General features: G+C 38.6%; 1 protein-coding gene across 4 annotated transcripts in view; it reads left to right on the top strand.

Moving 5' to 3' along the window:
- ahctf1 (AT hook containing transcription factor 1) overlaps positions 1–15,474 on the top strand; it is a 96,177-nt gene that overhangs the window by 50,157 nt on the left and 30,546 nt on the right. For all 4 annotated transcript variants that reach the window (XM_072580454.1, XM_072580453.1, XM_072580451.1 and 1 more), the window contains exons 21-26: positions 3,246–3,436; positions 4,580–4,724; positions 4,921–5,049; positions 6,308–6,452; positions 8,022–8,172; positions 10,923–11,030. In XM_072580454.1, coding sequence (XP_072436555.1) covers positions 3,246–3,436; positions 4,580–4,724; positions 4,921–5,049; positions 6,308–6,452; positions 8,022–8,172; positions 10,923–11,030 — 869 coding nt within the window. The remainder of the gene's footprint in view (positions 1–3,245; positions 3,437–4,579; positions 4,725–4,920; positions 5,050–6,307; positions 6,453–8,021; positions 8,173–10,922; positions 11,031–15,474) is intronic.

The following is a 15,474-nucleotide window of genomic DNA, read 5'->3' as shown; positions in this document are numbered from 1 at the left end:
GATGACAGCCCTTGCATTGGCCAAACCAATTTACTACAAACTGGAAAGTATGCAATCTGAACCATCCAAAACTAGAAAGCAGAAAACACCCTTCTATCAGTGGGAGTAGAAATAATTCTTTACAGGAAAAGACCTTTATCCACCCGATTGAAGAAGAACCATCACACTACAGACAACAGCATGAAATCCTTACTAAAATCAAAAGAACTGAGAGTTAACTGCATCCTGCCAATCTGAAATCTTGATCTTCAGAATTTTGTTTCCCTCAGTGCTATATGTTTTCATGATAATATATTTGTTAAAGTCTATTGTTCACGCATGTGAGTTGTTGTTGTATTTGGTATTTTAAAGGAACTAGTTTAAATCACATTGTAGTACACTAGTAGTCCTTTCTTTCCACTGCTATTTATTTAAAAAGTAAGTTTGATTACAAAGAGTTCTTTTCTAGTAAATGATAAAATTTAGTGTGAAATACTTTTTGTCCCGAATAGTAGTTAGTGAACAAATTGATCAACCTGGTGGTTTAAATTTTGTGTTTACACATGTGTGATAACTTATGGAATAGTGGGGTTTAAATATCTGCACTCTTCCCAGTTAAGTCCTAACACGGATGCGCATAAAGGAGCTACTTTCGCCAATCCAGTAAGAACCTGCAAACTACCATCTTGCCTTTTTATTTGATTTTTAAGTCACTTCAGCGAAGGTGTGCAGAATGGAATATGTTATATAGTGTGGGTGAACAGCCATCCACATTGTATACCACTTTATATAAGATCACTGGTACAGCCATCAATTGTAAAGTTACATGTAGTTTTGGTTAACTTACCCACAACAAGGATACTGCTGTATTGGAAGAGAATTAGTAAAAAGTGAAGTAATGCATCGACAGCTGCAACGGTGATTATTTTGACATAGATGGTGATCTTGCACCGATACACTTTTTCTGGAGCCAAGGGCTAGGAATTGAACTAAGATAGACTTTGTCTTAATTTGTTTTTAAAAAATTTTCTTGTCTATGCCTTCTATTTTTAACATAGGCATCGTGGTATGGTGACTTAAACACATTTCACTATTTTTTTTAAATGCACAAGAGACAATAAATTACTATTCTAGTTTATTTCACATAGAGACTATATTTAAGGAAGTACAATAAAATACTGCTTCACCTGGAAGGTATGTTTAGGACCTTGGACAGAGAGAAGGAGGAGGTGAATGAGCAGGTATTATACTTTGTGATTGCATGGAAAGGTATACAGGGGAATGAGGAAATATTAGGAGCAACAAAGGACTGGACCAAGGTTTCTTGGAAAAAATGGTCTTTGTGGAATACTGACTGGACGAGAGAGGAAGATGTGTTGATATTCTACTGGACATGGCAGAAATGATCCTTTGAATGTGTCAACTAGTGTGATGCGAAATGAAGACAAAGGGAAGTTGGTCCTTCCAGAAAAGAGGAGAATAAGGAGTGAGGGTCGAAGTGTGAGAAATGAAAACAGAAGTTGCTGTAAAAGCTCAGCAGGTCTGGCAGAATCTGTCAGCAAAAACAGAGTTAACATTTTGGGTCGAGTGATCCTTTCTCAACTGATTCCCAAATGGTTATCTCCGATTTCTCTTCATAGATACTGCCAGACCCACAGAGCTTTTCCAGCAATTTTTGTATTTGCTTCTTATTTATCTCATCTGCAGTTCTTTTGGTTTTTATTTAGTGCGAGAAACTGTTCAGTTGGGGTTTAGGGTGCTGTCAACCACAATGGGAGGGGCACCTTTGATATGGAAAAAGAGGTCTTGTCAGAGGCATCCTGGTGGAACGCATGTGCAACAGATGCAGTGGAGAGACTGGGGAAATGTAAAATCATTGGAACATTGCAGCATACGCAGGGCAGAAATGTTAGCATGGGAACAAGGTGGTTATTGAAATGGCAAGCAAGATCTGAAGAAGAATCATTTTGCACTTGAAACAGTGTCTCGTTCTCTCTCCATAGATGCTGCCACATGAGCTTTTCCAGCATTTTTGTCTTTATTTCAGACTTCCAGCATCTGCACAATTTTGCTTGTATTGTTCTATAGCTGTAAAGGTGGACTTCTACAACTGTTTTTCATTGGAAAAAGTAAAGGTGGCTATCACATCCTGGATCTATTCGTGTCACACCTGGTTAGAGACAAAAACTGCAGATACTGGAATCCAAAGTACACAGGCAGGAGGCTGGAAGAATACAGCAAGCTAGGCAGCATCAGGAGGTGCAGAAGTCGATGTTTCGGGTGTAACCTTGCTTCAGAACACATGCCAGATCTGGGCAAGACCAGGAGCAAAAGGCAAAATTTTAGAATGCTCATATATACGAAATAAGGATGGAGGCAATATATTTGAGGAAGCCCTCAAAGCGAAATCTTGAAGACATAATTTAAAAAATAATGAGTAGCATATAAACCAGAGGGAATGATCACCTGAAACTGGGTTGGTTGGTATGGAACCAGGTACGTACTGAAATGATCAAGTACTACATGGTATGATTCTTCTTTGGGCACCAGGGGATGTCTGAAAGGTGGAGCCCTTTGCACACTTCACATAATTTGTCCTCTGTGAGATTCAATTATGTATGTCCTCAGCTGATCATCAATCCTGGGACTGGATCCTGAGCTCTTACGGATTACCATAGCGGGGAGGTAATTTTTATGTAGTTAATGAACCAATAGCATTTCCCAGGTCTCAAACAGTTCCCTGTCCAAATTTTATTAACATTATTAGAAGCATAGACAACACAGAAACAGACCCTTAAGTTCAATATGATTCTGAGACCCTAATTAGAATTTGAGTAAATTTACTGCCAGGTTTACCTGTCTCCTTGTCTGGAGTACAAAACTAACAGGGTAACAGAATTTGTTTACTAAAGTTTTCTATAGATATTTCTCAGACAATAATTCTCTTTAAATTTATGTTTCAAGATATGCAAACAATTTGGTTATTAGTTGATTTGGCTGAAGCAGGTAGAAGGAGGATAATGTGGAGTATTAACACTGAAAATGGGATGAATGACCTGTTGCTATACTAAAAATGCCATGATTAACACATGTTAATGATCAAAGTATCCATAGGTATTTAAGATAATTCAGTATATCATATAACTGTAATGACCATGCCAATCAATGGAGTAATATTTGATGAATTTAAATAAGTTTGATATGGTAGTTGAGCTGCAGTTGAAAAATCTTGCATTTGATCTATTTCTTCTTTCCTTGTTCCAAAGAATGCCTTAGATCGTATTTTGCATCCAGCAACTAGCAGGTCACTGTCCTCATGGCAGCATGTCCGAATCTTACAAGCCTTGATGTGCCAAGGAGAACATAGAAAAGCCCTTCGGTACATGCAGGCAATGAAACCTTCAATGGCCAGTAGCAGTGAGGTTAAACTTCACCTTACTGTACTGCTATTTAACAGGTAACTGATTTCTTCATCATGTAACTTTTAGTAATTCATTTTGTTGCTAGTGTAATATTCCTTTTATTCATTCAGTTACGAGATTGCATTCCGTTATATATGCAGTTCCAATAAGATGGTAGTTCTAACAGCCGTTTTCTAAGCATAAACCACTTTTTCTGTGTGTGTTCTGGGAAGAAAAGGGAACATCTCAGGCCTGTTAAGCAGAATGACGTGTACTATGCCTCTTAATATAAGTTGCGTTTCACTTCGTCACACCAGACGTGATTTGTTATGTGCTTCAAGTAGTAGCAAAGCAACTACATCACTGAGAACAGGAAGGTGCTGGTGTAGTCATGATGAACTAACAATCCAGAACCCCACGCCAATGTTCTGGGGACCTGGAGTTAGAATCCCAATATGGTAATTGGTAAAATATAATTTCAATTAAATCTGGAACTTTTTTCTTTTAAAAAAAAAGTCATAATGGTGACCATGTAACCACTGCCAGTTCTAAAAATCCATTTAATTCGTTAGTCATTTGAGGAAAAAAATCTGTCATCCTTACCTGGCCTACCTGTGATTCTGGAGTCATAGCAATGTGGTAGATTCTTAAGTAGGGATGTGCAATAAATGTTTGCCAATAATGTCCATATCGCATAAAGAAATTTCTTTTAAAAGCTCCCAAACATAGAGCTATAACATAACATTTAAAATTAGAGCTAGGCCATTTAAATGTGATATCACAAAATATTCCTTTACTGAAAAGGTAGTGGACATATTGAGGAACTCGCCACCATGAAAGTGTTCAGCATAGGGCAGTTGAAAATTTCAAAATTAAAACTGACAGATTTTTAATTGGGCAGCAGTATGAAGGTTATGGAACCATGGAATTAAGATGCAGATCGTTCATGATCCAATTAAATAACAGACTGGGTTGAATATCATTCTCCTGTTGAGAAATGAAGGCCTTTTAGGTTAGCCATTTTATCAGTTCTCTATCCTCTATCTTCTATTCTCTATTTTAATAACTAATCAAAGGTTTCCATGTTGTGTTTTGCCCTAAAGCTTCTTGACAGGTAGGTTGCACATGTTAAATGTTCAATCATTGTCTAAAATTAATATTAAAAGTAAAGCTCAAAATGCTTGTTCTAAAATATAAAGGTGCATGGTGGAGGCCTGGCATCTACTTCGACTAAATGCAAACAGAATAAATGTAGAAGATTTGCTGAAGCACATGTATGAGCTATGTCAAGAGAATGGACTGATGGAGGAATTACTTAAACTCCCTTTCACTGCTACTGAACAGGTAAAGTATCCATAAATCGCATTTTTAAAGTCACCTGCAGTTGGGAGGGAAGGTTAATTTTTAGTTGTAATTTGAAAAAAACATTATCATTGAGTTGTCAGTTTAGTAGGAAACTATTCGCTGATAAATCAAGCTTGCTATAAAAGCATTATAATCACAATTTTGCAGTATTTTATTTACTTTGATATATTTGCAGGAGTGTTTGGAGAAGTTTTTGAAGAAGAGTGGCAATCTTCAAAACCAAGAATTTCTTTTAGTTCATCATCTTCAAAGAGCCAACTATGTGCCAGCCTTGCAGCTCAATCAGTCACTGAAAATGAATTTGGTAGGTTGAAAGCGGTTTTATTAATTGAAAATTGTTTTAATAATCGGAAACTGAGTTTATTAATTCAGTCTCTAAATTTGCCAGAGCAAGTCCCCAGGGTTGAGGAAAAATAAATCCGTCTGATATGTATGAAATGTCTGCTTTCAACCCCTGTTTTGTATAGCCGAGTGTAAATAGCAGTTTGCTTTCTAAAGGTGCTCTGGTAGCCCACATTAATATTAAATTTAATGTTAAAATATGAAGCATGATTACGAATTTTACCATTGCCTTTCAAAACTTTTTATTCATTTATGTTTTAGGCCGCCTTGTTTGTAACTAGCAAGAAATGTTAATTACCCATCACAAATGCCATCTAAATGTGGTTTTCTGTGAAGACACGCTGCCAAGTTCACAAACTTTTTGTGCCCCTGGGTCACACTATAGAACAGTGAATCATCTGCCATAAAAATAAAAGTCAGATTGATCACTAGAGTAACAGTTGCCTGAAATTGAGGAAGTATCAGAATTAAACCGAATTTGTAACTTTTGTAAGCAATATGGTGAAGTCTCTCCGATAAAGTAAAATTTCATTTGGGGGTTAACTGCCAAGCTACACTCCATTTGGCCAAGTCTGTAATTGACATGGCCAATTTGTCTACGACATTAATTGCTTTCAAGTTAGCTTAATGTGTGCTTATCTTTGATTCTTTTTAAGTCAGGTTTGGGAAGACGTACTTGTCAAACTGTTTGTTGGAATTTGAAACTGCAGAGTTTAGACAAATTGCTAAAATGAGAGCAAATCTAACATTGTTTAAATTTGGCTCTGGTTAGGTCGGATTTTTTTTCATGGGATGAGGGAATCAACATCCCAGAGGGCAGTTAAGTGTTGACCAAATTGCAGTGGGTCTGGAGTCACCTGTAGCCTCGGTAAAGAAAGTAGTCTCCTTCCCTAAAAGACAATAGTGAACCAGATGGGTTTTTTTTCACAACAATTGACAAGAGGTCATCATTAGACTCTTAATTCCAGATTTTTGTTGAATTCAAATACCACCAGCTGCATTGCAGGTTCAAACCAGAGTCTCTGGATTAACAGTCCATTGCCTCCCCAATCCACTCATGTTGCACAATATATCTCCATTATGTTGCATTATACCTGTCGTTTCACACAATCTAGTGTTGATTCCGTGGCATGAAAAGGAACTAGCTCTGGAAAAAGAAAGCTGAGGTAAAGCAGGGAAATGAGGGAAATAAAATATTTCTTAAAACTTTTTTTTTTCAGAATGATCGTGATCCTCAAATTCGAGAAAGAACAGCTGCAAGGAATTCCATTCTGGAACAGTATGGCAAAGTTCTTCCAAGGGTTCAGAGAAGGCTAGCAAATGAACGTGCAAAACCTTACCATAATTTAGCAATTTTACGTGAAGGTGTGATCATACTTTTGAAATTTTGACGTTTTGAAACCCATGTTGTTTAAAGCAGTCTAAAGACTTTGTTTTCACTCGGCCATTACCATCGAAGAAATGCATCTTTATTCAAGCATCCAGAAAGTCTGTGGAATCAGGACATTTTGGAACTTGTTATTCGAGTTTGTTAACAATGCACCACCCTCAGCATGAAAAAGTTACCCCTCGAGTCCCTTTTTAAATCTTTCCCCTCTCACCTTAAATCTATATCCTCTAGTTTCGGATTCCCTGACCCTAGGAAAAAGACAGACTATTCACCGTATCCATGCTCCTCATGATTTTTATGAACCTCTATTAAGTCACCCCTCAGCCTCTGACACTCAGAGGGAAAAAGGCCCCAGGCCATTCAGCCTCACCCTATAGCTCAGATTCTTCAGTCTCAGCAGCATACTTGCAAATCTTTTCTGAACTGTTTCAAGTTTAACAACCTCTTTACTATAGCAGGGAGACAAGAATTGAATGCAATAATTTAAAAATGGCCTCACTAAATCCTGTACAGCTGCAACATGATGTCCCAACTCCTATACTTAATGTTCTGACCAATGAAGGCAAGCATGCCAAATACCACTTTCACTGTCTACTTGCAACTCCACTTGCATGGAACTATGTACCTGCATCCTTAGGAGTCTTTGTTCAGCAACATTTCCCAGGGCCTTACCATTAACTGTATAAGTCCTGCTCTGGTTTGCCATACCAAAACGTAATGCCTAACATTTATCTAAATTAAACTCCCATTTGCCACTCCTCAGCCTATTGGCTCATCTAATCAAGGAGATTTTGTCTGTTCACCAGCATTACAGCTGCCTTTACTATTGTCTACAAGTGTGAATGCCTTACACCTTCTACCTAGTAAAGCAGTACGGTCCTTCCTGTAATCTTTAGCAATCAGAGGCTTGGCTGTCAGATGCCAGAACAGGACATGCAATCACTTTCATTTTACTGTAACTTAGTCTTCAAACCAAAACATAACAAAATCTTATAAATGTCATAACTGAACATTTGCATCTCCATTGTCTGACATATTGAGTTGAAACCTTTGTATGCAGGTATTTTCTTGTTCTTTCATGTGATGTGGGCATCACTGAGAATGCCAGCATTTGCTATCCATTGCTGTTCATTTGTGTGCCCTGATAAGCAATTTCAGAGAGAACTTTAGAGTCAACCACAGAATAGCAGATTCCTTTCTCAAAAGGGTTTTCAAGAACTATGTACATTCTCATGACAATCTGATCTTTTTATGGATTTTGTGACGCCATTACTCATACTAACTTTTGCTTCCAGATTTTTAAAAATTCATTAATTGAACTTGTGGATTAATTGAATTCCAATTCAGACAGCCATTCAAATCCATGTCCTTATGTCACTTTCTCCCCTGATGTTTGTGACATCTAACCAAAGCATTGTTTGAGGGTGGCTTCTTTCAAATTCTATTTGGTCTATCTTTCCACTTGCTTTCTCAATGGCTGCTACATATTTGTTTTAACTGTAAAGTATTGACTCTGCTAAATCTTGCGGATCTTTTGAAAACAGTTACACGACCCAAACCATTGTCCACTGTGGCAAGGCGAACAACTGCAGGAAGTGTGATTACTCGTGCAACGTTTATTAGTACAGTGCTTTCAAAGGTTAATGAAGTGTGGCTAAAAAATGAACAACAAACTGCTCCATCTCCTTGCAACAGGTAACGAACTCTGATGCTATGTTGTCAGTCCTGTCTGTGTATGGAAAATAGCTAAGGATGGTTCTCTTCTATACAGTTGAGTAGGAAATGTAAAATATATAATAAATTTGGTTGGTAAAGGTAGGACTGGGTAAGTTAAGATACCTGCAGTTTTGGGCCCATAAAAGATTTAACTCAAACACTAAGTGCTGCAATGATGGGTAATTCTTGTAGAATTCGTATGTATTTTATCTGGAATGCAGTGAATAACTGGTGTAGTATCGATGAGTGAGAATTTCTGACATGGGAAAGGGGTGCAAAAAGTTTCCAGTTTTTAAGGTAAGATACTAGTTGCCCATCAATCTTCAAGTAAGGAGTGATCTTTTGTTTTCCAAAATGTAACAAATTGAAGCTTTTAATCAGATTTGGTGTTTAAAAAACAATTAAAAGTAATTTATGAGAAAGCTAACTTTGGTAGAAAAAGGGCCAATCAAGCTCTTTGAGCTTCAGCAGTGGAAGTGGTATGGGATTTGCATTTCAGATTAGCTGAACTAACCCTATCAACTGATCAGAGTCAAGAATAGAATAATTAAAGACAGCAAAAGAGGAGATTGCTGTGTAATGTTTGCAATTAACAGTAATGAACAGTCATAGAGATGTACAGCATGGAAACAGACCCTACGTTCCAACCCGTCCATGCCGACCAGATATCCCAACCCAATCTAGTCCCACCTGCCAGCACCTGGCCCATATCCCTCCAAACCCTTCCTATTCATATACTCATCCAATGCCTCTTAAATGTTGCGATTGTACCAGCCTCCACCACTTCCTCTGGCAGCTCATTCCATACATGTACCACCCTCTGTGTGAAAACATTGCCCCGTAGGTCTCTTATATCTTTCCCTTCTCACCCTAAACCTATGCTCTCTACTTCTGGACTCCCCGACCCCAAGAAAAAGACTGTGTGTCTATTTATCCTATCCATGCCCTTCACAATTTTATAAACCTCTAGAAGGTCACCCCTCAGCCTCCGACGCTCCAGGGAAAACAGGCGCTCTCTCTCTCTCTCTCTCTCTCTCTCTCTCTCTCTCTCTCTCTCTCTCTCTCTCTATAGCTCAAATCCTCCAACCCTGGCAACATCCTTGTAAATATTTTCTGAACCCTTTCAAGTTTCACAACATCTTTCTGATAGAAAGGAGGCCAGAATTGCACGCAATATTCCAACAGTGGCCTAACCAATGTCCTTTACAGCCGCAACATGACCTCCCACCTGCTGTACTCAATGCTCTGACCAACAAAAGAAAGTATACCGAATGCCGCCTTCACTATCCTATCTACCTGCAACTCCACTTTCAAGGAACTATGAACTTGCACTCCAAGGTGTCTTTGTTCAGCAACACTCTCTAGGACCTTACCATTAAGTGTATAAATCCTGCTAAAATTTGCTTTCACAAAATGCAGCACCTTTCATTTATCTGCATTAAACTCCATCTGCCACTTCTCAGCCCATTGGCCCATCTGGTCAAGATCCTGTTGTAATCTGAGGTAACCCTCTTCACTGTCCACTATACCTCCAATTTTGGTGTCATCTGCAAACTTACTAACTGTACCTCTTATGTTCGCATCCAAATCATTTATGTAAATGACAAAAAGAGCACCCAGCACCGATCCTTGTGGCACTCCACTGGTCACAGGCCTCCAGTCTGAAAAACAACCCTCTACTACCACCACCACCCTCCGTCTTCTACCTTTCAGCCCGTTGTGTATCCAAATGGCTAGTTCTCCCTGTATTCCATGAGATATAACCTTGCTAATCAGTCTCCCATGGGGAACCTTGTCGAACGCCTTACTGAAGTCCATATAGATCACATCTACCGCTCTGCCCTTATCAATCCTCTTTGTTAATTCCTCAAAAAACTCAATCAAGTTTGTGAGACATAATTTCCCATGCTCAAAGCCATGTTGACTATCCTTAATCAGTCCTTGCCTTTCCAAATAAATGTACATCCTGTCCATCAGGATTCCCTCCAACCACTTGCCCACCACAGACATCAGGCTCACTGGCCTATAGTTCCATGGCTTGTCCTTACCACCCTTAAACAGTGGCACCACGTTGGCCAACCTCCAGTCTTCCAGCACCTCACCTGTAACCATCGATGATACAAATATCTCAGCAAGAGGCCCAGCAATCACTTCTCTAGCTTCCCACAGATTTCTAGGGTACACCTGATCAGGTCCTGGGGATTTATCTACCTTTACCCTTCGAAGATTTGGCATAATTCAAATATTCATTGCAGCAGGAAAGGATACGAATCACAGTGGTACACAGAAAGTGAGTCATCATTAAAAATTGCTCTGGGTTTCTTTTGTGATTTGGAAGCTACCATTGAAAAGTGGGTGAAGAAAAGCTGCATTGTGCTAATTAATGTTTTAAAATATAGGATTTATTTTCTGAAAGTCTACTTTGTAAGCAAATAAGCTCAAATGTCACCTCTTAAGCAGTGGGTGGAGATCTTGTAAACTTAATAAGCAGGATTTTAAGTTACCTGTTTTATGAACCGAAAACGTGCATTGTAAATGTTATTTTTTTTTGTTTGTATTCTGAACTTATGCTGTCTAATTTCAGTCTACCTGCTTGGTAACTTTTCTAGTAGTATATTCTTTCTGTTTTAACCTGTACATGCATAAAGATGAAAATAGTTTTTGTAAGTAAAGGGAAAACATGCCCATTTTGATTGTTTTACTAAGACTTATTATTCTTAAAACTTCAGTCCAAGGAATAATGAACTGAGTTCAGTTAGTCCAACCCTCAAATCTGCTGAAGTGTCTAATGCATTTGTTGGGACGCCAATCAACAGACAATCCAGAAGACTTTCCAGGTAGCTTTATTTAATAAGTTTATTTGCAATGTTTCTTTATTATTGTGTATTCTTTCCCATATTTGAAATTTCTCAGGAAGATTCATATTAATAATGAGTTTTGAGCCATGTGCAGACCTCTGTAGTTATTGCCGTGGATCTGGTGGACTGTACAAAGTGACTATGTTAGTCACTTACCTTGAGCACAGCTCAATGCCCATGAAGATATACGTGCTGTGTGGTGCAGATTTCCCAACTCTTAGCATTAATTTCATGCTGGCACCAATGATAGGAGAGTGATGTTACCAAGTAGGCCAAGTATCCAATCCCACTGAAAGGTTAACACAGACTGCTAACCAGGAAGTAAATGAGGACAATTTGTCATTTACTTATGTTACAGGAAGTGAAATCAAAATAGGGACATAGACCTAGAACTGAAGCATTAGTCAAAGCATCATAAACTGTCATAAGTTAATGTCATAGAATGGAGAAATTTGACTTCCACAAATATTAGTGTGGTGATAATCACTGAAATAAGATTAAAGAGGAGAACTTTTGATAGACTTTATTCATGTCTGGTTTATCATTGGCTTCTAGATACAGTGTGGCGCACTTGTTGGTTTGTGGACAAAAATGCTACAGAAAGCTTTTTTGGGAACACTCAAAACACTCATTACCATTCTTACACTTGCTGATCTGCTTGTTTCAATCTATATAAAACTTAAAATGACACATTTAAAATCACTCCATCCTTGCTGTATGCTTGTGGTGTGGGGAGAACTGATTCTGTTTCATGGGACACTGGTGCCATATTGGGTCAGTAAAAAAAATAAAACTGCAGTTAGTATGGGACATGAACTAGGCTGTGGCTACAGCTGTAGTGGAGAGGATAAATGGGGCAGTCAAAAGGACTTAAGCTAGGATGTGATTATAGGCCTTGGGTGAAAAGGTTCATCTAGATAATTGTTTATTGCGGCAGAATAGTGTAATAGTCAGATTGTGCTTTAGGTAAAGAGAGCTAAAAGATGTAAAGAAATTATTCCAAAAATGAAATATTAGTCCAAAAATTAGGTCAGTGAGACAGATTGGGGTGTGATTTGTGCTTTATACAAATCCACAAAATATAAGAAACAAATAGAATGAACTGAAGATTCAACTGTAGCTTGGAGCGTATGCTATAGTAGTTATGGCTGTTAGATATTCAAGATTGGAAATTGCGCCAGAGACCCGGGTTCAATTCCCACCTCAGGCAACTGTCTGTGTGGAGTTTGCACATTCTGCGTGGGTTTCCTCTGGGTGCTCTGGTTTCCTCCCACAATCACAAAGATGTGCATTCACAAAAATGTGAATTGGCCATGCTAAATTGCCCATAGTGTTAGGTGAAGGGGTAAATGTAGGGGAATGGGTCTGGGTGGGTTGCTCTTCGGAAGGTCTGTGTGGACTTGTTGGACCGAAGGGCCTGCTTCCACACTGTAAGTAATTTTTAAAAAACTTTATCAAGATATAAAACATAGGGAAATTGGCAAAAGGGGAGAACCAGCCTTGGTGATTAAAGATGCAATCACTTAAATGGTGTAAGAGGCAAACAGGCAGTAGAGACTTTATGAATAGAATTAAGAAATAGCAAAGGTCTTAAGACCATAGTGGGAGATGTGGAAAAAAAATCTGAGATATTTCAGATGGTTTAAGTGCAGAAATTAGTAGACAAGCATACAGCAAAGATGGAGTGATTTTAATATTTCAAGTTTTATGTAGATTGAAACAAGCAGACCAACATGTAAGAATGGTTAGTGAGTTTTCTTTGAGTGTCCCCAGAAAATCTTTCTGCAGAATTTTTGTCCACAAACCAATAAGTGAATGTCCCACATTGTATCTAGAAGCCATTGCTGAACTAGACATGATTAAAGCCTAATTCCATTTGAACAATAAACTTTAGTGCAATGTTTGAAAGGGAAAAATGTAAATCAGCTTAATTTTAGATAAGACTGATTGCTATGCTATGGGGCAGAATTTTCTGTAATAAACTGGGCAAACCTATAAATGTATGGAAAGACAGAAGGTTTGTGTTCAGAGTTCAAATTAGAATTTAATGTGATGTAGGATTAAATTAAAGAGCAAGAGTTCTGTTTGCCAAAAAAGGCAACAAAGGACAAGTGGAGAAGTAAGAGATGAAGTAAACCCAATAAAAAAGCAAAAGGAAACGCATGCACAGCAAATGGGAAAGATGAATAGAATTGATAAGAGTTACAAAACATGAAAAGAGAATACAGAAAGAAACTTACAAGGAATTTGGAAATCAATACAAAACATCTTTACAATTAGGAAAAAAGAGTATTCATAATATGTGGGGCTCTTGAAAATTAATGATGGTGCTTTGACAATGATAATTGGAAAAGGCATACATGCTAAATGTCAGTATAAGTAGGAAGGCAAGCAATGAATATGGTGAAAATTTGAAGCAAGCAAAGCTTGAAACAGAGGCAAAACAAAAATAACTACTGAAAAGCATGTTGGTCGTAAAGAATGACAAACTCCCAGGGACCAGGTAGATTTCCTCCCAGGTTTTTGAAGCATTAAGTGAAAAATTGCAAATACACAAACTATAATATTCCAAGGTTTTCTCTAACACTGAAACTGTTTTTTATTTTGGAAAACTGTGCATATCTTTTATTGAAGGACACTGATAGAAGAAAAAAATGTGAATACTATAACCAATTGTTGATAGGAACCTTTAACCTCGCATTGATAGAATTTTGTTATATAAAGGTAACAAAGGTGTGTGACAAAATCTGTAAGGCCTCTGATCAGACATGGTCTTGTTTAATGGCAAATAGGCTCAAGCAGCAAAATGACCTATTCCTTCAAATATAAAAGTCTGTTTCTCAGAAACAGATTGTTCAGCACTAACATGATGTGCATTATGTTAAAAATCTAACTATATCTCATTTAAAATACCTCTTCAAGGTTTTCAGGCTGAAAGTAATAGTCTAAGAAGTGGGAATTCACATCAATTTTGTGATTCTGAATTGAACATGGAACTTTACAGCGCAGTACAGGACTTTCGGCCCTCGATGTTGCGCCGACCTGTCATACCAATCTGAAGCCCATCTAACCTACACTATTCCATGTACGTCCATATGCTTGTCCAATGACGACTTCAATGTACTTAAAGTTGGCGAATCTGCTACCGTTGCAGGCAAAGCATTCCATACCCTTACTACTCTCTGAGTAAAGAAACTACCTCTGACATCTGTCCTGTATCTATCACCCCTCAATTTAAAGCTATGCCCCCTCGTGCTCACCATCACCATACTTGGAAAAAGGCTCTCCCTGTCCACCCTATCTAACCCTCTGATTATCTTGTATGTCTCTATTAAGTCACCTGTCAACCTTCTTAACTCTAACGAAAACAGCCTCCAGTCTCTCAGCCTTTCCTCATAAGACCTTCCCTCCATACTAGGCAACATCCTAGTAAATCTCCTCTGTACCCTTTCCAAAGCTTCCACATCCTCCTTATAATGCGGTAACCAGAACTGTACACAATACTCCAAGTGCGGCCGCACCAGAGTTTTGTGCAGCTGTAGCATAACCTCATGGTTCCGGAACTCGATCCCTCTATTAATAAAAGCTAAAACACTGTATGCCTTCTTAACAACCCTGTCAACCTGGGTGGCAACTTTTAAGGATCTGTGTACCTTGACACCGAGATCTCTCTGCTCATCTACACTACCAAGAATCTTACCATTTAGTCCAGTACTTTGCATTCCGGTTACTCTGACCAAAGTGAATCACCTCACACTTGTCCGCATTAAACTCCATTTGCCACCTCTCAGCCCAGGTTATCTCTGCAGCTTATCAATGTCTCTCTGGAACCTACAACATCCTTCGTCACTATCCACAACTCCACTGACCTTAGTGTCATCTGCAAATTTACTGGCCCACCCTTCTACACCCTCATCCAGGTCGTTTATAAAAATGACGAACAGCAGTGGATCCAACACCGACCCTTATGGTACACCACTGGTAACTGGACTCCAGGATGAACACTTCCCATCAGCCACCACTCTGTCTTCTTTCAGCCAACCAATTACTGATCCAAACTGCTATATCTCCCACAATCCCATTCCTCTGCATTTTGTACAATAGCCTACTGTGGGGAACCTTATCAAACGCCTTGCTGAAATCCATATACACCACATCAACCGGTTTACTCTCATCTACCTGTTTGGTCACCTTCTCAAAGAACTCAATAAGGTTTGTGAGGCACGACCTACCCTTCACAAAACCGTGCTGCCTATCCCTAATCAAATCATTCTTTTCTAGATGATCATAAATCCTATCTCTTATAACCTTTTCCAACACTTTACCAACAACTGAAGTAAGGCTCACTGGTCTATAATTACCTGGGTGGTCTGTGCTCCTCCTCTTGAACAGGGGAACCACATTTGCTATCCTCCAGTCTCCA

The sequence above is a fragment of the Chiloscyllium punctatum genome, chromosome 11 (assembly GCF_047496795.1).
Source record: "Chiloscyllium punctatum isolate Juve2018m chromosome 11, sChiPun1.3, whole genome shotgun sequence".
In the NCBI taxonomy this organism is placed as follows: domain Eukaryota; kingdom Metazoa; phylum Chordata; class Chondrichthyes; order Orectolobiformes; family Hemiscylliidae; genus Chiloscyllium; species Chiloscyllium punctatum.
The sequence above is the reverse complement of the archived record's forward strand: the minus strand, read 5'-3'. Positions and strand labels throughout refer to the sequence as shown.